Source organism: Tympanuchus pallidicinctus, unplaced genomic scaffold (genome assembly GCF_026119805.1).
Source record: "Tympanuchus pallidicinctus isolate F22 unplaced genomic scaffold, pur_lepc_1.0 scaffold17, whole genome shotgun sequence".
Taxonomy (NCBI): domain Eukaryota; kingdom Metazoa; phylum Chordata; class Aves; order Galliformes; family Phasianidae; genus Tympanuchus; species Tympanuchus pallidicinctus.
Window position 1 is genome coordinate 8,636,396 of NW_026294690.1, and position 27,907 is coordinate 8,664,302.

The following is a 27,907-nucleotide window of genomic DNA, read 5'->3' on the forward strand; positions in this document are numbered from 1 at the left end:
AGTGAGCCTACCTTTCTTAATACCTGATTGTGAAAGACTCAAATTGGTGAATGCTATGCACTAACTGGCTTTAAGGCTCAACTCTGTGCAGTGAATCTCAGTGTGTAATCTTGTAAATGACTGTTCAGGCAGTTTTAACCATTACCTACTCATTTTCTTTCTGGAAGGACTCTTTAATGTATTTTGAGCAATTGCTCTTGACCTGGCTACAGAAAAGCAGATTTTTCTCCAGAATGTTCATGCTAGCTATTGTTCACAATAAGATCAAAATCCAAAGAGCAGTGAATGACAGATCTGTGTTAAACCAATGGCTCTCGAATGCAAAATAAGGGAAACTGATCCATGCTGACTGCATTCATTTAATTAAAAAAAAAGGAAAAAAAAAACAAAAAACACCCTAGGTTTTTGTAAACTGTAAATCAGCAGAACATCTTGGAGCTTCATACAGCAAATGGCTGATGAGGAACTGAATTTTAGTAGTGCAGCTGAGGAAGTTATCTGTTGCTTTTTTAGGAATTGTGGAGCCTGTTAATGTAGTAGACAATGGAGATGGCACCCACACGGTGGTGTACACCCCTACCCAGGAGGGACCCTACATGATCTCTGTCAAATATGCAGACGAAGAGATTCCTCGCAGGTAAGGTGCTAAGGATAAATGTCGGTGATCTGAGGAGTTCCTGACTGATTGTGTTCCAGGGATTGGCTGGGTGAATACTAAAGGCTGGTAAAGCTGGTAGCTGCCAGTGCCTGTCGTGCTGTCTGCTGTGTACTGCAGTAATCAGCCTTGATTTTAGGAGTAGGAAGCAGTAATGGGTTTCTCTTTCAGCCCCTTCAAGGTGAAGGTGCTTCCTACATATGATGCCAGTAAAGTGACAGCGAGTGGACCAGGTCTCAGTTCCTATGGCATACCAGCCAGCCTGCCTGTGGAGTTTGCTGTGGATGCTAAAGATGCCGGGCAGGGACTTCTCACTGTGCAGATAACTGTGAGTAACTGCAAAGCCACGCAGGACACCTCTGCCTTAGTCATCCTCTGTACTATATGTGGCTTACAATTAACCTTACGCTCTGCAAATTACCCAAATGAGATAAGTACAGCTTCTTACAAGATTACAGAAATGATGGAATTTGGGATGGAGACAGCCTTCTATCAGTGTGGTTCAGCAAGGCCACACTGTAACTTCCACACTGAGCACAGTGTGCTGAGAAATTAAAAAACAAGTTTCCCTCAAGGTTACCCAAAGTCATAAGCCACTTAAAGAGATACTACAGGAATGTTTTTGCTTGACATAGTTATTGCTTTCCCTGAAGTTTCTGGTGCTCGGTCTCTGTGGCCTCTGCAGAAAGGTCTCTGTTTAGTGGGCCATAAAGCATGTTTCTCAGCCCTGGCATGCCTAGGTCATGGCACGGCAGCTGTACTTGCTGTTCTGCATTCTTGCTCCCATGCTATCCCATCTGCTCAGGGTGCTGCCAAGTGATTGGCTTTATTCTGGAATGCAAGTGTGCCTTTGAAGGATCTGTATTACTTATCAGAGCTCCCAGCATGGCTACAGCTTTGAAGATCAAGTTCTACAAGCCCTGTGTGGTGGGAATGCATTTGTTTGCTACAATTTCTTGTTCTGAACTGTTGAATGTCAAATGTTTCTCTGGAAAGAGGGAGCTCTTTCACACTGTACATGAAATCTCAAGTCCTTTGCAGCTTATACTCTACTCTTGTCAGTTAAAGTCATTACAGGAAGGCGTCAACATGTAGCCCTCTGTGTCAGCAACTCTGGAGGGCTTTCCAAAGTGCTTCATGCTTTGCAGCTAAATTGCTCTGAAAGCTGGGGGTTCTTCAGAAGTGTTTTGCAGGGTGCTAACTGTGGTTTTAGATAAGAAAGCTCAGTGCTAAAGCACAGATCCTTATATATCCTTATATAGTGTAAAAGTGGTAGTTGAAGGGACTGCGAGGGCCTGTTCTTAAGTGCAGGCCTTGCAAGCTCTCAGGAGCTGAGTGTCTCACTGAGGAGCATTGCTTGGTATCACATAGAGGACTGTTGCTGATCGCCCTGTTTTACAGTAATCTGACATGTCCTTGCTTCTGGAAGTCCATTCCTAGCGATTCACTTCTGATCCCCTTTGAGACTTGCTAAGTATCACTGTGAACAAGTTTGCTGTCCTGCTGAAGAGAATCCTAACTGACTTCAGAACACCCAGTCTTCTGCTTTGCTTTCCTCAGGACCAGGAGGGCAAGCCCAAGAGAGTGGACATTCACGACAACAAGGATGGCACATACACAGTGACCTACGTCCCTGACAAGACGGGCCGCTATACGATTGGTGTGAAGTACGGAGGGGATGACATCCCATCCTCTCCCTACCGAATCCGGGCCTCTCCAGCGGGGGATGCCAGCAAGTGTTTGGCCACAGGTGTGTGCTAGGGTCTACTGCTGTTGTTACCCATCAGAGGGTTGTGCAGTTGGTGTGACAGGCTGCACGTGCTCCCTGTGCACCGTCTAATGAGAGGGAATTCTTAAAAAGTGCTAATTTGAAGGGAGAAAAAGCACAAGGGGTTTGCTGTGGTAGAACACATGAGAGTCTTGTGTAATCTGGCTGCTCTTACAAGAGGGGTTTTCATAAAGATAAAGAACCCTCCACCCCATGGGTGAACAGGAATCTCTTGTAGTCTCCAGCAAAATCTTTCAGACTGCCTGGGGTGTTGTTATAAAGAGCCAGATGCAACTGAAGTTTGATGCTTGTTTTGGCCTAGGTAAATTCTGTTGAGAATTGCAGTGAGGTTGATTTAAAAATAACACATCTGCACATGTTCCCTGTGTTCAGGCTCCTTGCACTGCTAGCATTGCAAGAAGCTTTTCATTCTGAACAAAAGCAGAATTAATGCTGGGGGGTGTAAGTAGTTGGCTGTGTGCTTCAAGGCTAGCAATCCTGTTCAGGCTAGGTATTACTGATAGTGTTCTTTGCTGCCTTTCCGTCTGATCAAGAGTGAAGTTGGAATTTTGGAAAAGGGGTTTAAAAAAAAAAGGGGATCTTCAAGGTTAAGAAGTTACAATGCTCAAAAATCAGTGCCTCGACATAGGGGAGGGATTTCAAATTTGTTGCCATTGGAGCTCATTTATAGCTACAGCCCTTACCCATTCTCAGGTCAGATGGTCACCATGCAGCTTTGAGCCACCTCCCAGCCAGCCAGAGACTATGGGGAGGAGCAGGATGGGTAGGAACTAGTTATGGTATCAACACTGAATGTTAGGTCCAGGATTTATAAATAAATTGAGCAGGGCCAGATTGAACAGGGAAACTTAATCTATGGTTGTAGACGTGTGAGAGTGTCTGAGCATTGTGCCGACCTGAATTGTGCATGAGAGCGTAGCCAGTGTCAGGCCAGCAGCTGGCTGCTCTCAGGCCTGTTTAAACCAGAAATGTGTTCCTGGCACAATGGAAAAAACAGAGTGGCAGGTATCCCCGTTGCTTCAAAATTTGTTTAAAAGAGGCCTTAATGGCTCAATCTGATGCTGTTCCAAGTAACTCAAGTTGCTAACTATTCATAATAGCGCTAATGGCAGTTCTTAGATGCCAGTTTAAATTTCCCATTTCCAAGAAGTGCCTTTGACTCTCTGCTGCAAAGCTGAAATGCAATCACTGTAGGAGTGGATGCTGGAATACTGCTCAGGTATTAAAATGACAGGTTTGTTGCCATTTGAAAGCGAGCCATGTACCCGGTAACAAGCGGCGGTCAAAAACACAAGTCTCAAATACACACTGCAAGCACGAGTTAATAGCTCTCATTTAAACACAGCGTTCCTCAGGCTGGATCTGCTCGATTTGGGCATTGTTTCATGATTTTTTTGGATGTGTGGCAAAACAGCGGAAAATGGTTTGCTGGTAACGTAAAAGGAGACGTGGCCCTGGCTGCTGCTGTGCCCACTGCGAGTGTCCCTGCAGTACATCTGCTCCCCAGAGCATCTGTGGGGTGCTTGGTGCCGGGCTGCCTGCCTTGAGGCAGCCCTCTGAATGATTTCTGCCCAAAACTTGCCTTGCAGGTCCTGGAATTGCACCCACAGTGAGGACTGGTGAGGAGGTTGGTTTTGTGGTGGACGCCAAATCAGCAGGGAAGGGAAAAGTGACGTGCACCGTCCTGACGCCAGATGGGACAGAAGCTGAGGCAGATGTTGTTGAAAACGAGGACGGGACTTATGATATCTTCTACACGGCTGCCAAACCAGGAACCTACGTGATTTACGTCCGCTTCGGTGGGGTAGACATTCCCAACAGTCCTTTCACTGTGATGGTAAGCCAGCTCTGCTCATAGATACCTCCCACTCAGATTCCTGCTTCCACGTTTTATTCAGTGATAGGTTAAGTCACTGTAAATGACAAATGTAAATTTTTGTAGGCGTTTATTAGACCAGCAGGAGCTAATGGGTCCTTGTTCCTTGTTATTTGGAGCAGTTAGGTGAGCCATCAGAGGGTGAAAGCTTAGCTGCTCTGGTCAGAATGTTTCATTTCCTGACTACGTAGTTCTTTTTCTAAACGATGTAAGAGTGGTTGTAATCAGCCTCTAAGACCAATTATTTCAGCTCTTGTCAGCTACAGTGCTCTGTCAGTCTTTCACTCTATAACATTGACCCCAAAGTAAGAAACTGTGCTGACAGATCCCAAGGAAGCGGGCTGTTAGCTCACACTTAAAAATGATTTGCAAATGCTTGCTAAAGTGTTACAACCAAATTCCCCTCGTAATTATATCCTTTGCCACATGCAATCCTTCAGCATGCTTAGGTTCAAAAAGCAAACAAAACCCCTGTGTGTTGCTGGGAGCAAACTAGGTGCCTCTGAGGACTCACAGAAGTCCTTTGAGCAAAAGCTTGGAAACAAAGTGCAGAAGGGTAGCAGGGGCCATGGCTGAGCATGGGCTGGGTTGTGCACAGAGAGTCTCAGGCCTTAGCCTCTTACCTCCCTTCCTATGCCAGTCCCATAAAGAAGCATCTCTGAAACTCAGTTCCAACTAAGCATAGGTGCTGCTCTCCAGCTTCCCTCCAAGCCTCCCAGAGGTGGCTTTGTCCCTTGGCTGTATGGGTGACTGTCTCCCCGCATCTCCGTGGTGGGTGTGGGTGGTGGGAGGAAGGTGCCCAGCAGCAGGCAGGTCATGTTGTGTGAAACACGAGGAGTGCTGACACAGGAGCGATGCTAACCTGCCTTTACCACCAACCAGGCTGTAGATGCAGATGATGCTGCTGTGCGGTCGCAGGAGACAGTGGGTGCATCCCCCCCCGGATTCCGCCCTTGGGTACACAATTTTTACTTTTTTTTTGGTTGTTTTCCCCCATCTGTGTTCCATTTCAGATGACAGCCTGCTTCTTGGGACTGCTTGATTCTTTCTGGTCATTGTATTCATTCTTTCTATTTGATCAATTGTTCTCGGAATCCAGACCTGTTTTTTCCATGCTGCTTGAAGGGAGTCTCCAAGTAAACTCTCAGTAACATCCTAAAAATGAAGAGGATCATTACATCTACAGCTTCTACTTCTGCAATGTCTCCTGTTGGCAAAAGCAACCTGACCGCATTGCTCTGTTTTCCCAGTGAAATAGCACCGTGTCTTGAGTCCAGAGTCGCATTGTGAAACTTGTTTCTGTCGTCAATTTTGTGTTGCAATCACTCTGCCACATTCAAATCACTTTCTCTTCCAGGCCTTAAGCAACTAAATCCTTTCCGATGGAGCCACTCTGGGTCTTGTGTGCGCTGCGTTGCCTCCCACGCTCTTGCATTCCATGTTGACCGCTCACTTTTTTCCAGCATGCCTTCCATCCGCACCGTGTTTGATTTGCTCTGCTCTGCGATGTGGTGTTATGGAGGAAAGCTTGACGGGATGCTCTAGTTGGGCCCCAGCCCGTGGCTGCTGACCGCCATAATCACCGCGCCTTGTCCTGCTTCTGCTCACAGCGGAGTGGCTCAGTGCTCAGCTCCCTTGTGCTGCCTTTGGTTGTGATGTGATTGAGCCTTTTGCTTCCCACAGGTCACAGAAGAGGCTTACGTACCAGTTGGCGACATGAACGGCATGGGATTCCGGCCCTTCGATATGGTTATCCCCTTTGCTGTGAGGAAAGGAGAAATAACAGGTACCAAAGGATGTGGACCTTGTTGGGAAGGCTTTGCCCTTTGTGAGCGCGTTTGTGCATTTGCAGCTAGCAGTCTGTGTGGTCGAGACCATAGCATGTGGAGGAGAATTGTATTACGCCAGGAACTCAGTTGCTTAATTTCACATCAAGTGGCACCCGTTGGGGTTTGACTGGGATACGCCTGTGATGCTCTGAATTCTTGGTGCTGCTGCAGCCCTCGGGGCTGGGCTGGGAAGTACTGCACTGCAGGACCAGCTGCTGATTTTTACCCTCCAGAGCAACTGTACATTCTTGATTGGCCCCTGCCCCACCATGTCCCTTCTCCAAAACAGTCAAGCCTTCTCAACAGTTGAACTAAAGAACCTTAGTGGTCTTTTCCAACCATAAGGATTCTATGATTCTTCTGCACAAGCATCACTTGGCAGCACCCTCTTGTGCTGAGCTGCATGTGTGGGCTGGGTGCTCTTGCTCTGGCTCAGCCATCCCTCCCCAGGCCATGCTCTGTCCCTGATTGCAGAGGGAGAGCATCTTGCAGTGAAGCACATTGGTTCCTTTCCTGGGCTCTCCATGCAAATGTCAGAGGCTGCAGCCAACAGCCCTGCCTGTGGAGTTTGTAAGGTCACAGAACTGCCTTCCAGATGTCTACTGCTGTGCTGTATTCATGTAGCTTTAGTAAAAAACATGTCTGTTTAGTGTTCCCATTAGTCTCCTGTTTGTGCCTGTGGGTAAGTAGTTTAACAATTGCTTGCTTAAAATGGCTAGACAATTCTTTGTGGGTGGGAGAGGGGAAGCAGGCAGTTTCTCCTCCTGTGGCTCACATGGTGCCTTTTCATAGGTGAAGTACACATGCCCTCCGGAAAGACCGATACACCAGACATTGTGGATAACAAAGATGGCACTGTAACAGTGAGATACGCTCCTACAGAAGTGGGGCTGCATGAGATGCACATAAAATACATGGGAAATCACATCCCAGGTGAGTCTGACAAAGCAGGTGGCTGATGGAGCTGAGCACAGCATCCTGTTGACACATCATTTCCCTTCTAAGGTTTCTGTAGCCTCATTATAGCACTGCTGCAAGAGCTGCTTGGGACTTCTTAGCACTCAGCAGCAGTTCATCTGCATGCAGTCCGATGAAAAACTAAAGCAAAGAAGTAAGTGCAGGCACATGTGAGCTTCCATTGTGGTTTCATAGTACCAGCCAGGCTTAAAATGGATTTTGGTTTTGGAAGCTAGCTTTTGTGGCATTTTACTATGGAGAAGAAACATACAATTTTCTAAATACCATTTTTGGGGGCTTGAAATTTACTGCCTTGTTGCTCAGCAAAACTAATAGTTACAGTACATGTATATCCTTAAAACTGCATTGGCATAAAAGCTGCAATCTGTGCAGAGGACCAAGTGGCTAAAACACTATATTTACTCTTTCCATCTCAGTGCAATAAAATAAAGCACACATGCACGCTATGCTGTAATCTTTCTTTCTTCTTGGCTGCTTCTATACAAAAAGAAACCACTGCCTTTCATTCTCTCTTCTCTTCTTTTGTCCTTAGTTCCCCAGCTCCCGCAGCTCCCCACTGGCGCTCTGCCCCCCTGGCAGCTCGGGCTGCCTACAGGCACTGGGGAAACAGGGCAGCTCTGCGGCACGGTGTGCAGATATGGGGCAGAGAACTGCCAGCACTGCCTCGACTGGGTGGCTGGTTCTGCTGGGGCATGGAAACTGGCTGAGGCAAGGAGCTCGTATAACGCGATGCACAGAGCTGCTTCAGTACCGCGTTTGTGTATAGCGCTTCTGAGTTCCAAACTGGCTGACACACTGGCTCCATGAGACCATTGTCCTGTGCCTGGCCAGGGGGATGCTGCCTCAGCGCTTCCTTCTTGAAGGCTGTCGTGAATCAAGCTTGCTTCTGTCTCACTGCAGAATCTAGCTTTGGACTTGGAAGCTGTCTGTGCCTTTTTTTGAAACTCTTACTGGCTGTTGGTGACTGTACTTCTTGTTCTTGCACACCAGCTTTACTAATCTCAGGCTGGCAAATGCGTTTCTGGATACCCTTCAAATTTGCTAGTTCAGGTTCATTGAGTCAGGCAATGTGCAGTGCTTGTTCCTAATTCTGAGCTGCTCAAATTCATGATTAGTATCTGAATTGAAAGACTGCTTCTCTGAGTCATGCTCTGATTTAATGTGCTAAATATAAACTGCTGATGAGTAAGATCCTTTACAGCATCATTTAAGCTTATCTGTGGTAATTGAAGTAGCGTTTTGTCATGACTAAACTGTGGAGCAGTATCTTTTGAAGATGAAAGGAGAGGCATACTCATTTTAAAGTGCACTGGAGTGGTGTAAAGGTTCTTCAAATATCAACTGGTGAGAGTAGCACTGAAGAATGCGGTAGTGAATAAGCATAAGGTCCCGCTGGGTTAGAGCAACTTGATGCCTATTTCATTCTTGTAGCCCAGGCCACTAATCCTTGAAGTGATTATTGTTTTCTTTTTCTTTAGAGAGCCCTCTACAGTTCTATGTGAATTATCCAAACAGCGGCAGCGTGTCTGCTTATGGGCCTGGCCTCATTTATGGGGTTGCCAATAAACCAGCCACCTTTACCATTGTCACGGAAGATGCAGAGGAGGGTAAGTCTGTTCTTTAAGCCCACCTTTCTCTCAGCTTTGAACTCCTAAGAAGTGTGATGTGGGTCAGCATTAATTTGAAGCGTAATTTGCGTTTGTTTGTTCAAATATGAATCTGTGGCATGACGTAAACAATGACTTGTGCAAATATAATGCAAAAATGGCCTCCGTCGAGCTGTGTCATATGTGCAGTAAAAACTGTTTTATTACTTCTTCCTGAGAGCAGTACGTTCAGATGTGGTATAGAGTGCAAATGATTCACTTGATTAAAAATAAACTGGCCTGAGCTCTTTGCTGCTCTCCTTTGAAAAGGTAAATCTGAGCTGTATTTCCAGCACCATGTTCAAATCTTCCTCTTGAATATCCTCGGTCTTGGTGTTCATGAAGACTTAGAGAAATGCTGTTCTTTGTGTTTCCTAGGTGGACTGGACTTGGCTATTGAAGGACCTTCCAAAGCGGAGATCAGCTGCATTGATAACAAGGACGGGACGTGCACAGTCACCTACCTGCCCACTCTGCCTGGGAACTACAGCATACTGGTCAAGTACAATGACAAGCACATCCCAGGCAGTCCATTCACAGCCAAGATTACAGGTATAAAGTTTAGACTTTTGGGGGAAGCAACTAAGAGTGTAAGTTGACCTCTGGTAGCACGGAGGGCCTGGTTTGTGTCAGGAAAGTGAAGTCCTCCAACTTGTCTGCGTTTAACGTCCTAATTTCTGTTACTCATTTCTCTGTATTTCCACAGATGATAACAGAAGAAGGTCCCAAGTTAAGCTTGGATCTGCTGCTGAGTTTTTGTTGGATATCAACGAGACTGATCTCAGTCTCCTGACAGCTAGCATTAAAGCCCCATCGGGTCGTGATGAGCCTTGTCTTCTGAAGAGGCTGCCCAACAACCACATTGGTAAGCCCTAACAGCTATCACCTGAGAGCAGCATAGCAGCCTCTCCTCCAGTTTTCTTTCCTGCTTAAGATGACTTAATGTTTTACCACACTTTCCTGAAGGAGTGTTGTCAAACCAAATGGTGCAGCTGGTGAGGTAGGCTGATCTTTTCTGTTAACATTCCAGGCTGTGGCCAAAGTGCTATTTGCTTATATGAATGGTTCAGTGGCCACTTGAGAACAACACTTTGATATGTGTAGAGTGTTCCTTTAATATTTCATTTCTTGGTGTGATTAAGGCTTTATAATCAAGTGTAACGTGCATAAAAATTGACTAAGCTTGTCGCATTTCTCTGCTTTGTAGGTATCTCATTCATTCCACGGGAAGTAGGAGAACATCTGGTTAGCATCAAGAAGAATGGGAACCATGTACCTAACAGCCCTGTAACAATCATGGTGGTCCAGTCTGAGATAGGAGATGCCAGACGAGCAAGAGTTTATGGACGTGGTTTGGTAGAAGGGCGAACCTTTGAAATGTGTGACTTTATTGTAGACACAAGAGATGCAGGTTAGTTTGATTGCAAAGGAACTCTCTAAAGCACAATGCTGTCTTCCTCTGCAAGGGATCTCCAGGTCACAGGCTGCAAAGCATTCTGCTTATAATGCACTGTTGTTGTTCTCAGTTATTAACTCTAGGCAATGCTATTAGTTTCTAAAAAGCTTTTCGTTATCTTAGCTAATGTCTTACTTTACAACAACAAGGGCTATCACTAACAAAGGATTTCTTTCATTTGTTGGAGCTGGATCTAGAATCGTTGTGTACAGCAAGAAGGAAATGAGGAACATACAATTTTTTTGTGTTTGTTTAATGTGGAGCCTTGACCAGTCTGAAGTTAACATTTCAGTGTCAGTGAAATAAAAGGGATATGGTCAGAACGTCTTAGGAATGTATGCTTAAATATATTCTGGCCTTCTAAAACATCATGCTGTACCCACATAGTCTTTTTAAAACTAGCTGGCTACTGACTAGCTGCTGTTTTGGATTTCAGTCATATTTATAATATCACTATGGAAATGTAAGGTTACTTATCTGTGTTGCAGGTTATGGTGGGATCTCGCTGGCAGTTGAAGGACCCAGCAAGGTAGATATCCAAACTGAAGACCTAGAAGATGGAACTTGCAAAGTATCCTATTTTCCAACTGTACCTGGCGTGTACATTGTGTCCACTAAATTTGCAGATGAACATATTCCAGGTAAGTGGGAGTGTTTGGCAACTTAGTTTAATACAGCAGAGGTCTTGCCTAGCTGTCCAGTGCTGGAATTGCAGGTGGGTTGGCTGATCTGGTACAGACCTTAAGTCCCAAAGATTCTAGGAGGCTTTGCCAGTACCCTCCATGCAACAATCCAGAACTATTTTGGTTACATGGTTGTATTTCACCTGGACTTTTCTGTAAACTTGGCTGCAAGACCCTCACTTCGATAAGCTACAAGTTAGAAGATACTTTCACTCTTCTCCTTGATGCAATATATGCAGCATACAGTGAGCAGAGAAGGAATGACTTGCTGTGCTACTTGCAGGCAGCCCGTTTACTGTGAAGATAAGTGGTGAGGGAAGAGTTAAGGAGAGCATCACACGAACGAGACGGGCTCCCTCTGTTGCAACAGTTGGAAGCATATGTGATCTGAACCTAAAAATCCCAGGTAAGCAGCATCTTTTTCCCTGTAATCATAGCTTACACTTGCATAGTGCAGGTGTACTTGAAGCAGTGGAAATAAGAACTTCAGTGTTGAGTTATCCACATGTTAAGACAGCTCGGGGAAGAAACATTGGTAGTGTGGTCTTTTTGAACTGCTAAAGATAAACATGTCCATGATCACTGTATGGAGATATAAAAACCAGGGAGGCCCTCATCTGTTCTGTGTACAGCAACCTGGAAAAATGGGCTGCACAGCTCAGCCTCTCTCTGGGGTTGGCTCTTAAGTGTTTGTACTGCTGTCTGGCACAGGTGAATCACATAGGACAGTTCTAGCTGGCTCTTATCCAACCTTCTCATCCGCCTCCATAGGACCTGGTGAGCTGTAACTGGTTGGGCTGGCTGCTCTGCTGGGATACGACCTAGCACCTGCCTGCCCCTTCTGTCATCTGTGCTGCGTAATCTGCTGAGCTCCGTTGAAAAAAGAAGTACCCAACCACTCTGTCACTCCTGTTCTTCATTTTGTATTCTTTCCTTGTTAGAAATTGACTGTGGGGACATGACAGCCCAGGTAACTAGTCCCTCTGGAAGAAACTCCGATGCAGAAATAGTGGAAGTCGACAAGAACACCTACTGTGTCCGCTTTGTGCCACAAGAAATGGGGGTCCACACAGTGGATGTCAAATACAGAGGGCAGCCCGTGCCAGGCAGCCCCTTCCAGTTCACTGTGGGGCCGCTCGGCGAGGGAGGAGCCCATAAAGTGAGAGCTGGAGGCCCAGGGCTGGAGCGTGGAGAGACAGGTGTCCCAGGTGAGTCCTGTGCCCTCAACTTCTGCCCACTGCGCACAGATGAAATGATTTCTGTTGGTCCCTATAGGAGCCTCATCAGAGAGCTCGAGTAGAGCTTGATGTAACAGCACAGGGTCACGCCAGTAACCAGGGGTGTTCAGCAGAGAAACACATACAAGGGAATAGCATTGCTGTGTCATGCAGGTGGAGAAAGTCATGTTGAGGAAACTGCTCTGCAGGATGTGGCATGATGTACCATTTCTCATACACGTAACTGTGAATGCCGCAGGTCTGTTAAAAAGAAGCTGGAGCCCAGCTGCAGCAAGCTTACACTTGTTTGTTTTCTCATGTGCTTCAACAGCTGAGTTCAGCATATGGACACGGGAGGCTGGAGCTGGAGGACTGTCCATTGCTGTAGAAGGTCCAAGTAAAGCAGAAATTGCCTTTGAAGACCATAAAGATGGATCTTGTGGTGTATCTTACATAGTTCAAGAGCCAGGTACACAACAAGACCAAAATGTTCTGAAATAAAACTGGAGGCTACTTCCAAATACACTGAAGAAACTCTCTGCATCTTTTCTCCCCACAGGCAACTATGAGGTGTCCATAAAGTTCAATGATGAGCACATTCCTGAAAGCCCCTACCTGGTTCCCATCATCGCCCCGTCTGATGATGCTCGCAGGCTCACTGTCACTAGCCTTCAGGTGAGACATAAGGAAACATCCCCCAACTTGCCACAGAGACTGATTTCGTCCTTGTTCTCTGAGACCAAAGTGGTTGTCCTTTCTTCTTAGTGATAACCTTGCCTTGGTTAGTGCTTCATTTCAAGTTCAGCTTGCAGACAGAGAGAGGTTTTTGGGAGCTTGGTAGCATTGGCCGGTAGAGTTGGCCCTGCTCTAGCTAGCTAGGATTTGAAGGCAGAAGGCTAGAATACGTATACTGCAGGTGCTAATGTCTGATAATGAAAAAGAAGAGGAGGAGGTAAAACTTGCTTTCCCCCCTGATTTAGCTTGGGGAGGCCCAGTCAAACCTGAAACATGAATACAAACAAGCAATGATCACGCTGATAACTGAGCTGCTGTACCAGCATGTGGGCTGAAAGCTGCATTTCTGTGGGCAAGAGGGTGTAGGCCATGTAGGAACATTACTGCAGCCTTGTTTGAAGCAGATGGACAGGGCCCCACACTGGAGTCGGAGCACAAATTCACTCTGGCTGACGTCATGAAACCACACAGCAACAGCTCAGAACATCCATGAATGGTAGCAAATCTGTATGGGTGAATTCCAGCTTTGTAGTTGGTCTGGGTTCATCTGTTAACCTTACCATTATTTTTATGTGTGTGTGTGGTTACTTGCATTAAAGTACAAGTAACATTAAAGGTCTGACTTAAACCTCCAAAGCCAGAAACTTGGAAGTGAGACTGAGAACGTGTGTCTAAACATACTGTACCTCAGTCCTCACTGAGTGGCGGTTAGCAGTTAAGACTTCAGTTGAGGTTTTTTGAAGTGCTCAGCCTGGACTTTGCCTGAACATTCACTGTGTAAATGGACCGTGACAGCCTGTTCCAGAAGTGTCTCTTCTAACAAGGAGTTACAAGGGCGTTAATTAGTCACTGTGGTATTGATGTTTCTCTTGTGTTTCATTTAAAGACTTTTGACAGGAATACCCACTTCAGTTATGTCCTGGAGAGGCAGATAAAGCTGAGTGTTCTGTAAAGGAGCTCAATGTGCAGCTAAACCTGCATCAGGGATTTGCTTTCTACAGATCGTACCTCAGTTCTACTCAGTTGCATTTATTTACCTCTCCAGGATTTAATTGAAAATGAAATCAGGTAAAGTATGTTCAGCATAAAATATTGCTTCTCATAGCTGCATGAGCTCTGCTGTGGCTGTGACGAGCAGTGCCACCCGGATGCAGAACTGAGTTGCCTTCAGCAAGCAGCACTGTACAGTGCCAATGTTCTGCAGCACATCTGATTCTGTGTCTTAAATTGCTTTCTCATTTTAAGATGTCTTGTGGCAGCTTTCTAAATGTAGCCTCTTGTGGCAAAAATAAACATGCCTATTACTCTTACAGACAACAGGATTATCAGAGGCTTTTCCTCTGAATGAATCCGGAATGAATGAACGAGCTGATAATGGAGCTATCACTTAAACATCCTTTAAATCAAGTGCCTGAGTACAGGGGCCTGACCTCAGTGATAACGGGTGGCTGGGCTTGTAAACATGCCTTTGCCTGATCTGGCAAAGCGTTGTCTGGCTTCCAAAAGTCTGGGACTGTTTAGCATCTAGCGGATGTAGGTGACTTAAATCGGTCACTGTGTAAGAGTGAAAAGCCTTCTGATCTGAGAATTGCTGTAAGTCACAACGCTGTCCTTTGTTGAAATCTGAAAAACTGTGCTAAAGCGGTTGTTTCCCTTCCTCGCATCTTGTGCTGTCTGAAACAAAATTCTAAGTTTGGTAATCTGACTGTTGCATTCTCAGGAGTCTGGATTAAAAGTTAATCAGCCGGCATCCTTTGCTATAAGGCTGAACGGGGCAAAGGGCAAGATTGATGCTAAAGTCCACAGCCCCTCCGGAGCTGTAGAAGAGTGCCATGTGTCTGAGCTGGAGCCAGGTGAGAACAGCTTTATGTTTATCAGAACACACTGGGTGACTTACACAAATGCTCCCTGCTACTTAGCGAGTGAGTTGAATCCCTTGGTTTGCCAACAGCCCACTAAGGAGTGAGCTCCATGCTTTTGGAGAATGGCATTTGGTTGTCAGCAACTCTGGTAGGAATTGTTCCATCAATGTTTTTCCTAGAGAGCTGATGGAGCCCTAACTTCTGTAAGGTACTGATATTAAAGGGCAAACTCTGAAGGGTTTTCACATGAAGTCTTGGCTTGCAGTGAAGGTACAGCAACATTATTCGTAAGGGAAGGGGCTGAAATATGATGTGATTGTTGTATTTAGCCAAGGGAGTTTATTTTTCAAAGCTACGCTTCCATCTTTGACAAATAGTTTATTTTTAACTCGCACCCACTCCTTCATATAGAATGTCAAGGAAACTGAACGTAAGCAAACACTACAGAAAGCTCAACACCTGTTTCAGCAGTGAGCTTTTCTTTTTTGGTTGAAGTCTGAATGAATTATGGTCTGTGCTCTGCCAGTCTTGCTGCAGCCCGACTGGGGAAGGTCAGTTGCTCCTCTGGGCGAGCGTGCAATTGAAAATGTTAAATATCAGCAAGTTGCTGAATGACTCTTGAATAGAGGTGCTGTCTCTATGGTGTTGGTGCAGCACACTCAGCCTGCTTGTACAGCTTGGCTTGCCTTCCCCAGCTGCTCTGTCTCCCACTGTCAGGCTGGGCTGTGGCTCAGCAGTCGTTCTAGCTCCAGATCAGGCAATAGCTCTAAGCCTGGGCTCCGGGCTGGGTGACAACCATCAGTTCCTTGCAGACAAGGTGAAAATGCAATCCGTGACACCTCCTGTGATAAACACTTCATTTTCCTACTTAAATAGGGGCGTAGCAGGTAGCGTGGTTGGGTTTGCTTATGCTGGAACCAAAAGATGTTGAAATGGTGTGGAAGCCTTGCTCAGCCTGCTAACTAATGTTGAGTTTAGCTTCTGCTGACGTCATCTCGCAATGTTGGAACGGCCTCTTTTCTCTGCAGACAAATATGCCGTTCGGTTTATCCCCCACGAAAATGGCATCCACTCCATCGACGTGAAGTTCAACGGGAGCCACGTGGTGGGCAGCCCCTTCAAGGTGCGTGTTGGTGAGCCCGGCCAGGCGGGCAACCCCACGCTCGTCACAGCGTATGGACCAGGCCTGGAGAGCGGCACCACGGGTAACCCTTCTTGTACAGCTCCCTCGCTGGCCTTTGGCTTTCTGGAAAGAGCTAGAAGCTGTTTTTAGGCATATCTTTACATGACTGCCATTGCTGAGACAGCTGAACTGACACACATGCTCTACTGACCTGGGTGCAGACTAATTTTGCTTTCTCGCATGCTCCTGAAGTCTTATAACCATCGACTAACAGGTCTGCATGCTACACTGTGCCTCAGTGAACTTAACGCCTCTGTTAACCAGCAGCTGCAGCAGAAGCTGATTGGTCTGTGTGGCTGCTCTGCAATGATGGGCGGCTGAGCTCCTCGTAGGTGGTCTCCCGCAGCTCTGGGGATGCTTTGGCTCAGTTCCACGTGAGAACTGCGCACATGAGGTCTGCAAAGCTTTTGCAGAGTTCTGCAGCCGTCAGAAAGCAGTCAGCGACTGCACTGCATGTGTGCTCCAGAGTGGGTGAAAGGCCGAGGGGGAACGAATGCGATGGATAGATTTGTTTTGCTTTGTCCTGAAACTTGGTAATGGACAGTAGTAGTAAAGCAGGGTTTCCAGCAGCTTGTAGTGAATGCAGTCGTTCAGCTGGCTGTCTAGTCTGAGGAGTCTCCTTTAACTTGCATTTCCCTGTTAATCCACTGGTTGCAGGGTGCACCCAATTAGCTTTCCTTCAGCGCTTGCACCCCTGAGAGGTTTCAAGTTAATGGTAACATGATGTGCAAAATGCAGGCAATGTGATGGGTTGTGTTGTTTGTAGTATTCCGTACTGCTTCAGGTGCAGCATGAATACTGACCCTATTTATCTCCTTCGGCTGTCCCAGCTGACAGTTCTCAACTCAAGAATGTAGATTATTTTTATTCATTTATGTGATTTTGGTCTTTTTGAGAAAATATGAAAGCATTCCAGGATCTGTGCTTTGATCTGTTAAACTGTGTGCTTCTGTGGGCCACACGCAACGGTGAACGACAGAGCAGAACTGTTCTTTTTTCCCCTTTGATGTGCAGGGTGACAACAAGTTCCCTTTATCTTATCTACTTCTGTCTTTTTTGGATTCTATTTCATATATTTTTTTTCTCCCTAGAAAAAAAAAAGTTGCAGTTATTCAGCCAAAGCTTGTGCTGCTCTGCACAACCAAGCAGTTGATCTTGGAAGCGTGTGGCTATACTGTGTAAAATAAAGATGTTGCTGCCTTCACTTCTCTAATAGGTGGAAACAAAAGCACTCGTTAATACTAGCCACTGATACTGCAGGGACAGGGGGATTTTTTCTCCGCTTGTAAAGGTGCTTGGGGTTGTTTTCAATCTAAATAGGCTGTTCAGCTGCAGTGCTGTTGCTCTGTGCCCCCTTGTTGGCTCCTGGCTGCTGCTCGTGGCGCGCTGCCCTGGGAGCTGCCAGGCAGCAGTTCTGCACAATGACCCACTGTGAGACAGCGGTGGCTGAGCGCTGAGCACCTGAACTGTGCGCCTGCAGCCTCCAACAAGGCCAGCCTTCATCTGCACAGCCTGCCTGTGCGGCTTCCTGCTGGAACAGCAGAGCACGGTGCTGTGCTGTGCAGGCTCTCCAGGCACTGCAACACAACCACCTCTTGTGCAGAGAGGCCAGAAGTTTCTCCCAGCTTTGCCGTTGCACTCAGTGTGCTTCAGCCTCGCTGTAGTGAACTTTCCCATAGCTGTCTCGGTTTGGTCTCCTCGTCAGCAGCATCTGATACAACAACCCAGAGGTCGTAAATATTTGAAGCCGGGGTTTGACAGTAAGTTATGTGGGGGGACTAAGAGCCTCACTTAAATTCTTCTCGTGCTGCTGGCGTTGTGTCATTGGCTTAGTATTAGCACCAGTAATTCGGTTCTGTGAACCAGATGCTGTAATTAAACAAGCTTTTGTTTCCACACACTGCTCAGAGTGTTGTTGCAGCGCAGTTCAAACAGCCGTCTCCTCCAGGAGACCTCTCAGCCCTTGTCTCTCTTGGTTTCTTGTGGGCCCTTCACCGCTGATTTATGGCCCATGTGGTGAGAGGGCTCCCAACTGCCCTGAGCTCAGGCATGAAGGAGCCCCCAGCAGAAGGGGCTCTGTTCTGAATCATGCCTTTCCCCTTTGAGCTGGCATTTTAAAGCTGAAATACTTCCCTTTTGGTCCTGAAGGGATCTCCTGACCCTTGCACCAAGTCACTGGTTCCTGTTTTATAACTGAGGCTGCTTTTGTAACAATGGTGTAAGGAAGAGTGTGTCTTACTGTGCTACATCTTTCTAGGATTGCAGTCGGAGTTTTTCATTAACACGACCAAGGCTGGTCCAGGTACCCTCTCTGTTACAATTGAAGGGCCATCAAAGGTGAAAATGGACTGCCAGGAAACTCCAGAAGGTTACAAAGTCATGTACACACCCATGGCTCCAGGAAACTATTTAATTGGAGTTAAATATGGTGGACCTAACCACATAGTGGGCAGCCCCTTCAAGGCAAAGGTTACAGGTAAAAAGCTAACCAGTATTTGCAGTGGGCCCAACGTACTTACTTTCACTCAGCAAGTATATCCCTCAGAGTCAGCAGTCAGTGGAGATGCCTGGTGCCCAAAGACACGAGAAGCAAAATGCTTCTCTCCATTACTGCTAAACCCTGGGGTAGGAGCATCTGGGAGAGGCTGTGAGTGGGTCTCAGAGCTTGTCAGCTAGACTCTGTGAAACAGAATCATGGGGGGATGCTAGACCTCGACCTAGCTTTAGGGTGTTGCATCAGCAGTGGGGATGGATGGCTTATTACCCATTTTCCTCCCTGAAGCCTGTAAGCTGCGCACTTAGAGCACCAGCGATGGCCATCTTGGTCTCATTTTGGTGCATCTCTGGCCTGACTGAAGGCTGTTGTGTCTGGGAGCTTGCAGGTGATGTGAGGAAGGCTGGTCTTACATCTGAGGGCTCTTTCTTTTCAGTGCTGTGTTGAAGCACTGTTGCTTCCCCAAGCCAGAGGAAGGTGGTGGTGGTGGTGGTGGTCTTGGGATGGGCAGCAGGGACCGCACTCCCCTGGCTGGGACACGCTCTGCTTTCAAAATGGATTGTTGCAAAATTGCACCTGCTTTTCTGCCAACTTGAGCCATTTTTGGCATTTGGTGATTGGAGCACAATTAACTCTTCTCCAGCAGCAAGCTTTGCTTACTGAATCCTGAAGTTCCTGTGGTCCTTCTGCCACTTAAGGGCTCTGGGATGGGATTGTTGGCAGTGTTACTGGACGGTGTCGGTTTAAATAGGAGGAAATTGCTCCTCTCTGATAATGCATTTTGGATGCAGAATGCATGCTAGTCACTAGGAGGGTTTCAAAACCTCCTTCTAACTGCCTTTCAGACGGGGTGAATCTGAGTGTCAGAAGCTTTTTCTGTTTCCAGGACAGCGGCTGGTCACCCTGGGCAGCGCAAACGAAACCTCTTCCATCATGGTGGAGTCGGTGACGAGGTCATCGACCGAAACTTGCTACAGTGCCATTCCCAAATCCACCTCGGATGCCAGCAAAGTGGTTTCCCGGGGAGCAGGACTCTCAAAGGCTTTTGTGGGTCAGAAAAGCTCCTTCTCTGTGGACTGCAGCAAAGCAGGTAAGGGAGCAGGAGCCAGCTGCATAGTTTAGCTGGATGTCTTTTGCACTGAAACAGCTTTTGGTTAATTGCGAGCTCTGCATTAGGAAAGAGGAGAAGCGTGACTCTGTGAGCTGGCAGCTAAGAATTAATGAGAACTCTTGGCAGCACTCTGAGACCTGATCTGCTTTAGCTGCAAATCTGCATTTTGCAGAGTTAAAATTCAGAGCTTGAGGTGATGATCTGGCTGTAAAACATCGTGGTTGGTTGTTCAAGTGCATGAGCGCTAACTCTTATTTTGCTGTAGGTTCAAACATGCTGTTAGTCGGCGTCCACGGGCCTACAATCCCGTGTGAAGAGGTGTCCATCAAGCATCTGGGCAACCACCAGTACAACGTGACGTATGTGGTCAAGGAGAGGGGTGACTACGTGCTGGCAGTGAAGTGGGGTGACGAGCACATCCCTGGGAGCCCCTTCCATGTCACGGTTCCCTAAGCCCACCCGTGTCCGTCGGTCTGTTCGCAGCTCGGCCGTAGAGTCCTACTGGGTGCAGTCCTGTTGCCAATTGCAGTATCTAGATACCCACGGCTCACATTTCAATACACTCAGAAGTAACTTCTGTAACGTTTTTACAAGCATTTCACTTCTATCCTACTTATCAACATAACACGAATCTATTTAATGTCCTCCTCAAATTGTACCTTTGCAGTGCTGTCCAGGTCACTGTTGATGTTTGGAGAATCAGATGGATTGCTAGACACTAATTTCCCTTGTGGATGTTAAAGACTTTAGATGTTAATTGAAAACTGGAATTTGTCTTTGTGATTGGGTATCTTAACTACTGATTTTATTTGACTGGAGACTTTACATTTTAGTTATGGAATATGACTTGGGCTGTCCCCAGTTCAAATTCTTTTCTGTAAAGAAATGAGATGAAACTGGTACTATGATAGGTGCCTTTGTATACTTGATCCATTTTAATGCTTAACATTATAGAAGGCTACTACAAGTGGCTGTACCACTCAAATTTGAAACCTTTTTGAAAATGCTTTGCTAAAGGTTTACACTTAGGAAAGGTTTATCTTTTATAGCAGACCAAAAGCAGACTGAAAATTGCTTCCTGGGTGCTTTCAGCCTTTATGTTAATGCTTTGTAAATCCGTACCAGGAGCTTTTTGGCCACGATGCTAGCAATGCATTTTTAATTAGCTTGGGATTCTGGAGAAATTCCCCAAGCTCTGTTTTACAGGTAACTCCCAACTGATTTGTTGTCTTCTTAAGAACAACCCCAGGTTGGCTGGATTAAATAGAGCCCTTAGCTTGCCATGTCAGTCCTGTTCTCATCTGAGCAATCCGTGCGGGGCGGAGCATGGCAGCATATGGCATACTGGAGGCTGCTGGCTGTTAAGCAAGATGGTGCAAAGCCAGCCTGGGGATGGACCCACGTTGTACTCGGGTATTGGGATGGGGGAAGGGTGGGTGTGTAAATCTGATAGCAGCAAAATGAACCAACAAACCTTGTTTGCTGCAGCCATTTTTATTCTGTCTCAGTCCAAGGACGTGCCCAAGTCATGCTCATCTCCTCTGAAATTCTCTTCCGTGCTGTGGAGGGGGTTCCTGCCTGGGGTCAAGGAGTGAAAACTTCTGTTGTGACTCGTGTGTTTGTCCTGGGTTACTCAGTACTGCTTTCCAAGTGCATATCTCAATTGCTGTCAGCTGCTGGGGCTTTAGTACAGCTCTCCACATGAGCTTTAGCTCTGCAATTAGGAGAAGGTAGGATTTGTTGAGAGCCTGTTGAAACGTCACTGTCTGTCCGTATGGAGAACTTCACACTTACGGTTCTGTAGTTATGTTGGATGCACTACCCTTGAGCACAGTTGATTGGGGAAATAAAGGAAGGTTGGGTTTTTTTTTTTACCGTGCTTTTTTGTGCCTTAATGTGAAATGCTCACTATGTTGTAAACTAGGAAGTGAAAACGAAATAAACTGGAATAAAATGCAGGATTGTAAAATTGTATCTTATAACTTATTACATAGAAATGTTTGCTTCATTAAAATGTGCATGTTAAAACCAACGTTGGGTTCTTTTCCTATGTAGTCCATCACCTCCCACCAGGCTGCAGCCTGGCTGTGGCTCAGGGCCCAGCAGCACGGTGCATAGGGTGGCACTGTGTGCAGAGCTGGATCCCAGCAGCACCTCAGCTCCAGGGCCTGCCCATGGCAACCAGCAGCTGTTTTCCCAAACACTGCTGCTGCTGAAAGCACTGCTGAGACCTGAGCCGCAGCGGGCTGCTGGTGGCTGCCAAGGACTTTCCTGCCCCAGGTTTATCAGATTGTTTCCTTGTTGTAGCTTTGTGCTATGTCAGCTCAAAGTTCCTATTTAAAGTTCGGGGGAAAAAACACCAGAACACTGAGAAAACCTGAGAGCCAGCATAGCTGTGCAGGTACACGGCATGCCTGGCTGTTGCTCAGCCCAACTGCACATACTGTTCATTTCCACGTGTGCAAATCTGTATCATGTGCTCAGAGAAAACCTGTGGGCAGTCACCACATCTGCCTGGATCTGCAGCTTGTTAATTTGGACCAGATTTTAAGCGCCCTCTTCCCGTAACACGGAAGAAAGGCCCATTTATGTAAGTTAAAACAAGAAAAAGTGAGCCTGGGGGGCTGCCGGGTTCCCGGTGGCGCTCCTGTAGTGCTGCAGGGCTCCTTGCAGGCACGGCCAGCAAGGTGGGGGAGCTCTCAATGGAGGCGCAGAGCTCAGAGCAGCGTCCTTCCGCACGTTGGTTTGGCTGCGGTGCGTGGGCCCGAGCAACGCGCGGACCTTTACGGCCGTGCCACCAGGGGGGGCCCGAATAACATTTATTGCGTGCGCTGCATCCGCGCGACGAGCGGGGCTGCGCTGGGGCTGCAGCGCGGTGGTGCCGCATGCGGTGCGCGCCCTGGGGAGCCGAGTGCTCTGTGAGCGCTTGGCCGGGGCCGCTGTAGGGGAAGCGTGGAGCTTGGCACTGCAGAAAAGCCCTTTGTTGGTGCCCCAGGCCCAGACCTGGCTCAACCACACGAAGTCTCTCTGGGCTGCTTCTGGTTTCTAGCACAAAATTCCTGCCCGGTCGTAAATAAGGCTCGGCAGCCAGCTAAAGAGGGCTTTGTTCTGCTGTGGACCATCCCGTGCTGTGGCTGCGGTTATTTAAAGCCCTCTGCAAAGGGGAGAGCTGGGCGATGGTCCCCTGGTGCAGAACTCAGGAACTGCCGAACACGTGGTAATATATTTGCAATGCTGTCTGATGAACGCATGGAATAAACAGAGGGATATCTCCTGAGACCTCTCCTGCTGATGGTGCAAATGTTGGACGCTTCCCAGCCGCTCTCCAATGCTGCAAATGGAGCACGGATGCCGTCTGCCCGGTAGAGGGGCATCTCTGCCCCTCTGTGTGGGGATGTTCTCTGCAGCTCAGTCTCCTCCCCTGTGCCACAGCGGCCGCAGAGTGGCAGCTGCTGACATGGTGCCCCAGGCTGCAGCAGTTAATTGGGTTCTGAGCATGCCTCCTGTTTCCAAAGGCTGCGTAAGGCACTGTATGTGCTGTCGCAAATAAGGATGAACTTTTTCAGCACGGCTGAGTCATATTCACATATTTTTCATGATTGAATATCTCCATTACAGCTCCCGGGGAGGGAGCGTTCCTCCTTTGTGCATTGCCTCTCTCTGAGAGGCAGAAGGAGGCTGCTGTGTGCGCTGAGATGCGGGGCCGGAGGCCCAGGTTGATTTCAGCCTTCTCATGAAACATTGCTGCTGTCAGCCAGACAGTGGCATTTCCATAAAAATCCCAATGTAAATATTTGTTCTAAATCAGGGCTCTTTCTTTCCTATTGCCTCGGCTGGAGCATTAATCAAGGCAGCTTTTGAGATGCTGTATCGCTTTCAGATTAATTGCTGCTGAACGTCGGGGCGCTCGCTGTCCCCCATTGGCACGATCTGCTCCAGATTTATTTCTCTCTCCCCAGACAGACCCTTTGCACAAAGGCTGAACTGTTTCCTCCCCCACAGGAGTATCTGTTTGCCAGCAGATAAAACAAGGGGCGTGCATTCAGGTGAATATTCACCTTTATGAACCTCTGGATTATTTGCACATTGCTGGTGTGTTCCTTGCGACAAGGCACGCACTAAATACAGTGATCCGAGAAAGCAGATCCCTGTACCATGAGGTTAAATAAACAATATTCAATGATGTCTGGTTTACTGCCGAATTTTCAGCAGCCCACGGGGAGGTGCAGAGCCCCTCTGTGTGCTACAGGCACGGTGTGAAGCCTTTTGTCTGTGTTACTGCTTCACGTTTGTGAGCAGTGCAGGACGCTCAGCACGCTGCTTCTAGCTGATTTATTTGCACTGAGCTTACAATCAAGAAGGCTCCATTCACCTTTGGACCCAAAACGTTTGAAGTGTGACAAAATCTTTGCTTTCCTGCTAAATACTGCACTGGCTGTGTGCACGTCAGCACTGCTCAGCTGTAAGACCCGCTGGCATCCTTGCGTTCTTGCAGTGTGAGCGGACCTGGCATGCTCATGAGCCTGAGCGGAGGTTCTTTCTTGTTCTCCCCTTCTTTGAGAACTTGGATTTTATCCAGTCGAAAAAGCCGCCGCGTGCCTTCAGCTCAAACTCCACCGGGAAGTGGTCGCTCACCCCCAGAGCCTGCGGGAGATGGGGATGGGGTGGTGGGGAGGGGATGCACCGCTCTGCTCTGGGTGGGTGCAGCTCTGCACATGTGCATCTCCTGCTGCAAGGCTGGGCACTGCTGGCCCTGCTTTGGCCAAGGGTCTGGTGCCGGGGGGAGCCCCGCCGCACGGGATGGGCTGTGCCTACCTGCTCCTCACTCATCTGAAAAGCCATCTGGAAATCAAAGATGTTAGCGGAGTGTGGCACGACGGCCTGGCTGAGCTGCTCCCCACTGACCACGATCCTGCAGGAAAGGGAACGGGGCGCTGGTAAGGGCTGCGATGAGTCGATGCCCTCCACACGGTCACAGCCACAAATGGTGCATCCTATACATGAGTGGCTGGGGGATGCTTTCGGCATCCTGCCACAGCCAGCTCGTCACCTCCCTTGGCAGTGAGACACCCAAATACCTCGGCCTTCAAATTAGGAACACAAGAGCAAGAACCGTGGCCAAGGCAGCCCGGTGCACACGTGGCTGCAGCGCTCCCTGACACCAGGAAGATTCCACAGCAGCTCTGAAGGATGTGTGCCTTTGGCACCTTTCTGTGTGCTGCTTTGCCATAAGGTGTTACAAGCAGGGGAAGGTTAGGCTGGGAACCTGTCATAGGGGCAGCTGGTGCTCCTCCTGACTGTCGTGTCATTCATGTCACCGATGAGCCAGGCAAACTCCGAGCTCGTTCTCAGGCGGATGTTCTTCCAGTGCTTCCGTGGAACGTAGCTGCACCCCGCGTTGAAGTCCCCCATGAAGATAAAGTTCTGCAAGGCAGAAGGGGGTTCAAAGGCACTTATGAGGACGGCTCTTCAAAATGAGACCAGCAGGAACCTCCGTGGTCCCCAAGGCGACCAACCTTGGTGTCCCAGTGTTGCTTTATGTCTAAATACACATCATAGAGCTCATCAATCTCCCGTACTGCCATCTCCGGCGCAGTGTGCAGAGGGACTATAGCAAACTCTTTGACAGCTTAAAAACAAGACAAAAAACAAACAAAAAACAAAACAACAACAACAACAAAAGGTTAAACATGCAGTGAATTACAAAGAAAAACAGACTGGTTGGGAAGACAGGTTTCCTAAAGAAGAAACAGCTGAGACTGGGCTGAGGACGTGGGACGTGCTGTGCTGCTGGCACCTGCCCCAGCCCTGCTGCCAGCACAGGCACAGCCGTGAGGCCCGGGCTGCTGAAGTGTGGGCAGTGCAATGGAAGGACGACGTGTTGCTGAGAGCATCTCACCGGTTTTTGGTGACTGGAACCAAACGACAAAGGGCTCTCGGGAGAAGGCGTCCTCGTCCCCAGGCTGGGTGTCGGGGTACTGGTAGGTTTGTTTCACTGACACCAGGTCTCTCCTGCAACAGAACGGTGGAGATCCCACTGGTGATGGCTGTGCTGTGACACTCAGAGCAGCTGCCCCAGCCCTGCTGTGCATCCTGACCCCACAGGGTGATGCGCTGGAAGGGGATGCCACCCACCTTACCTGTAGAGGAAGGCGTACTGCTCCTTGTAGCTCTTCCTGCCCAGCCGCCCGCTGACCACGCAGCTGTACTCCTCCCTTTTTCCTTTTGTCTGGCTGGAAGGAGAAGGGCTGCTTAGTGAATTCCCCAATGTGAAAGGGGGATACACTGACCACACTTCTCCAAAAATGCATCCCCTGCATTAGCTTGAGCCGGCTTTGCCCTGCCCAGCCCAGCTCTCTCCCCACCACTGTCCCTGCAGCACGGAGGAGCAGAGCTGAGCACAGGCCGAGCCTCCCTCCCAGTAACTGAACTCCCGCAAGATTTGTTGTCTTTAGAAACACCCAGCCCAGGCCATGGCAAAAGCAGATTGTGTGCCACAGGGCTGCCTGCCTGCCCCAGCAGCCTCCTGCCCATACACAACACACCACCTTACCCAGCCAGCTGCTGTACGAGCAGGGGACACGTCCTGTTCTTGTTCTCCTTTATCTCCATCAGCAGCATGATGTCACAGCGAGAGACGATCTGCAATGGGAAAGAGCCGAGGCAAGCCTGTGCTTGGGTGTGTTTGGGGGCGTTAGGGAGGAGTGGGAAAGAAGTGGCTGCTGCTGTGCAGCTGGTGGAAGGGCCCCAGCCGTGGGCAGCAGTGCGAGCAAAGCCCTTCTCCTTTCAGCGCTGGGAGAGGGAACTGGGAGCAGAGCGGTTTCAGCTCCGCAGAGAAGGGCCGGCGTGGGCTGGTTTTGTTTCTCTTCAAATCTTGTGGGTGACATTTGAGGGGAAAACAAAACCCTTTCTGCCCCTGCAACTGTAAATATGCTGCCCCTCCTGTATTTATCCCACTCATAGTTCTGACTGCAGTACGGCCAGTTCAGAAGTGAGGGTCTGGCCTCTCCGCAGTGCAGAACAGCTGCTTGCATGGAAGGGATCGCAGCACAAAGAGCAGCAGCAGCCCCAGAGCTGCAGCCTGGCACAGCGAGCTGCCCCACGTCCCTGCTGCTGTGTTGTGGGTGGCACTGCTGAGCTGTGATGCCCGAGCGCGGCTCCTTCTGTCTTAAACCAAGTTATCTCCAGCTCCACAGAGCCAGCAAGATGGTGAGGCTTTGTCTAAAGAAATTAGCAATCAGGCTTTGCAGTTCCGTGCTGCTCCCCAAGATGATACTCTGCTAACTTGAGAATACATTTAATTAGGCTAGAACGTTTCAGAATAATTAGCACTTAAGCAAGGTAAATAGCATATCACAAAGCAAAGCTCTGTGGGTTCCAAGCAAAAGCTGCTTTTCCTGTGCAGAAAGGTTTTCATCTGTTCCTAGTGCAAATTCCAAAGGAAACAGCGAGTGCTGTCTGTGCTGTACTCTCACACAAGCTGAAAGCACTGTAAGTGCCCTTGATTTCACTGCAGCCTTGATTCTCACTTTAACAGCATGAATTGTTTCAATTATTTACTCATTCTTCTACTTGAAATTCAAGTATGAACACAGGGATGAAGCACAAGATAATACAGATGAGAAGCCCACGCTGAGCTCCACATCTGTCCCACCCAGCCACAGACGTACCTTCACCACAGCATCCAGCACCTCGGCTCTGGCTATTTTGGCTGCTCCAAAAGACCTCACGTTGAAGGAGCAGATCCTCAGGCTCACAGATGGGTTGAAACAGAGGAGCGAAAACAAGACCAAGAACAACATCTTGGAGACTTAGACAAAATGAGCAGCTGTGAGCGTGCCTATTAATATGTGCAGATGTGTTTGTGCATTCGTCCCTCTGCGGCCAGCTGAGAGGTCAGAATGCTCAGCTGTGTCAATCAAGAACAGGAATTGCCATTTCCTCCTTTCCCTCACTTCCATCTTCGAAAGAAGTTCTGGGACGCTGACGCTGCTCTGAGGACGGCTCACTTTTCTGAGCCAAGTGCTGTGCCCAGGAGGGGCCATGGCTCTGCCAGACCCGCAGAGAGAGGCAAAGAGCCTGGGAGCAGGGGGTGCTGGAGGGGGGCTGATGGGCACTGATGGTGGACACCAAGGATCTGGTAAAAGGCAGTGGCACACCCTGAACATGGGCAGGACAAGATCTGGAAGGGCCTTTCTGTACGCTTACCATCTCAGTGTCTAAAAGCAAATGTTTGCTGCAGGGCCCTGGGGGCTGTAGCCCTGAGCTCCATGCCCTGCCTCTCTGCTCAAGGGCAGCTTCTATGTCAGACTGACTCAGCTCCCATCTCATGAAGGCAGTAACACGAGGCGGCCTTGCTGGGGATCCAGCTCCTCCCTGCACTGCTTTATCTC

The 27,907-nt window shown here is 48.3% G+C and overlaps 2 protein-coding genes across 5 annotated transcripts in view; one reads left to right on the forward strand and one right to left on the reverse strand.

The window, feature by feature from the left end:
• Window positions 1–21,546, forward strand: part of FLNB (filamin B) — a 66,949-nt gene extending 45,403 nt beyond the window's left edge. For 2 of the 4 annotated variants that reach the window (XM_052679221.1, XM_052679217.1), the window contains 21 exons: window positions 514–637; window positions 827–983; window positions 2,216–2,405; window positions 4,034–4,281; window positions 5,203–5,277; window positions 6,004–6,106; window positions 6,942–7,082; window positions 8,606–8,734; window positions 9,152–9,325; window positions 9,480–9,638; window positions 9,981–10,184; window positions 10,718–10,870; window positions 11,196–11,318; window positions 11,854–12,120; window positions 12,461–12,598; window positions 12,689–12,804; window positions 14,585–14,717; window positions 15,755–15,931; window positions 18,167–18,385; window positions 19,290–19,493; window positions 19,780–21,546. In XM_052679221.1, coding sequence (XP_052535181.1) covers window positions 514–637; window positions 827–983; window positions 2,216–2,405; window positions 4,034–4,281; window positions 5,203–5,277; window positions 6,004–6,106; window positions 6,942–7,082; window positions 8,606–8,734; window positions 9,152–9,325; window positions 9,480–9,638; window positions 9,981–10,184; window positions 10,718–10,870; window positions 11,196–11,318; window positions 11,854–12,120; window positions 12,461–12,598; window positions 12,689–12,804; window positions 14,585–14,717; window positions 15,755–15,931; window positions 18,167–18,385; window positions 19,290–19,493; window positions 19,780–19,967 — 3,422 coding nt within the window. In that variant the 3' untranslated portion in view covers window positions 19,968–21,546. The remainder of the gene's footprint in view (window positions 1–513; window positions 638–826; window positions 984–2,215; window positions 2,406–4,033; window positions 4,282–5,202; window positions 5,278–6,003; window positions 6,107–6,941; window positions 7,083–8,605; window positions 8,735–9,151; window positions 9,326–9,479; window positions 9,639–9,980; window positions 10,185–10,717; window positions 10,871–11,195; window positions 11,319–11,853; window positions 12,121–12,460; window positions 12,599–12,688; window positions 12,805–14,584; window positions 14,718–15,754; window positions 15,932–18,166; window positions 18,386–19,289; window positions 19,494–19,779) is intronic. The other 2 variants (XM_052679220.1, XM_052679218.1) reach the window with 2 other exon arrangements.
• Window positions 21,547–23,831: 2,285 nt separating this feature from the next.
• Window positions 23,832–27,907, reverse strand: DNASE1L3 (deoxyribonuclease 1 like 3). Its single transcript, XM_052679226.1, has 8 exons — window positions 27,185–27,907; window positions 26,068–26,156; window positions 25,655–25,747; window positions 25,414–25,526; window positions 25,031–25,143; window positions 24,781–24,938; window positions 24,330–24,426; window positions 23,832–24,158 (listed from the first exon to the last, which is right to left on the reverse strand). The coding sequence occupies exons 1-8, from the start codon at window positions 27,314–27,316 to the stop codon at window positions 24,030–24,032; spliced, it is 924 nt and encodes a 307-aa protein (XP_052535186.1). The 5' UTR covers window positions 27,317–27,907; the 3' UTR covers window positions 23,832–24,029.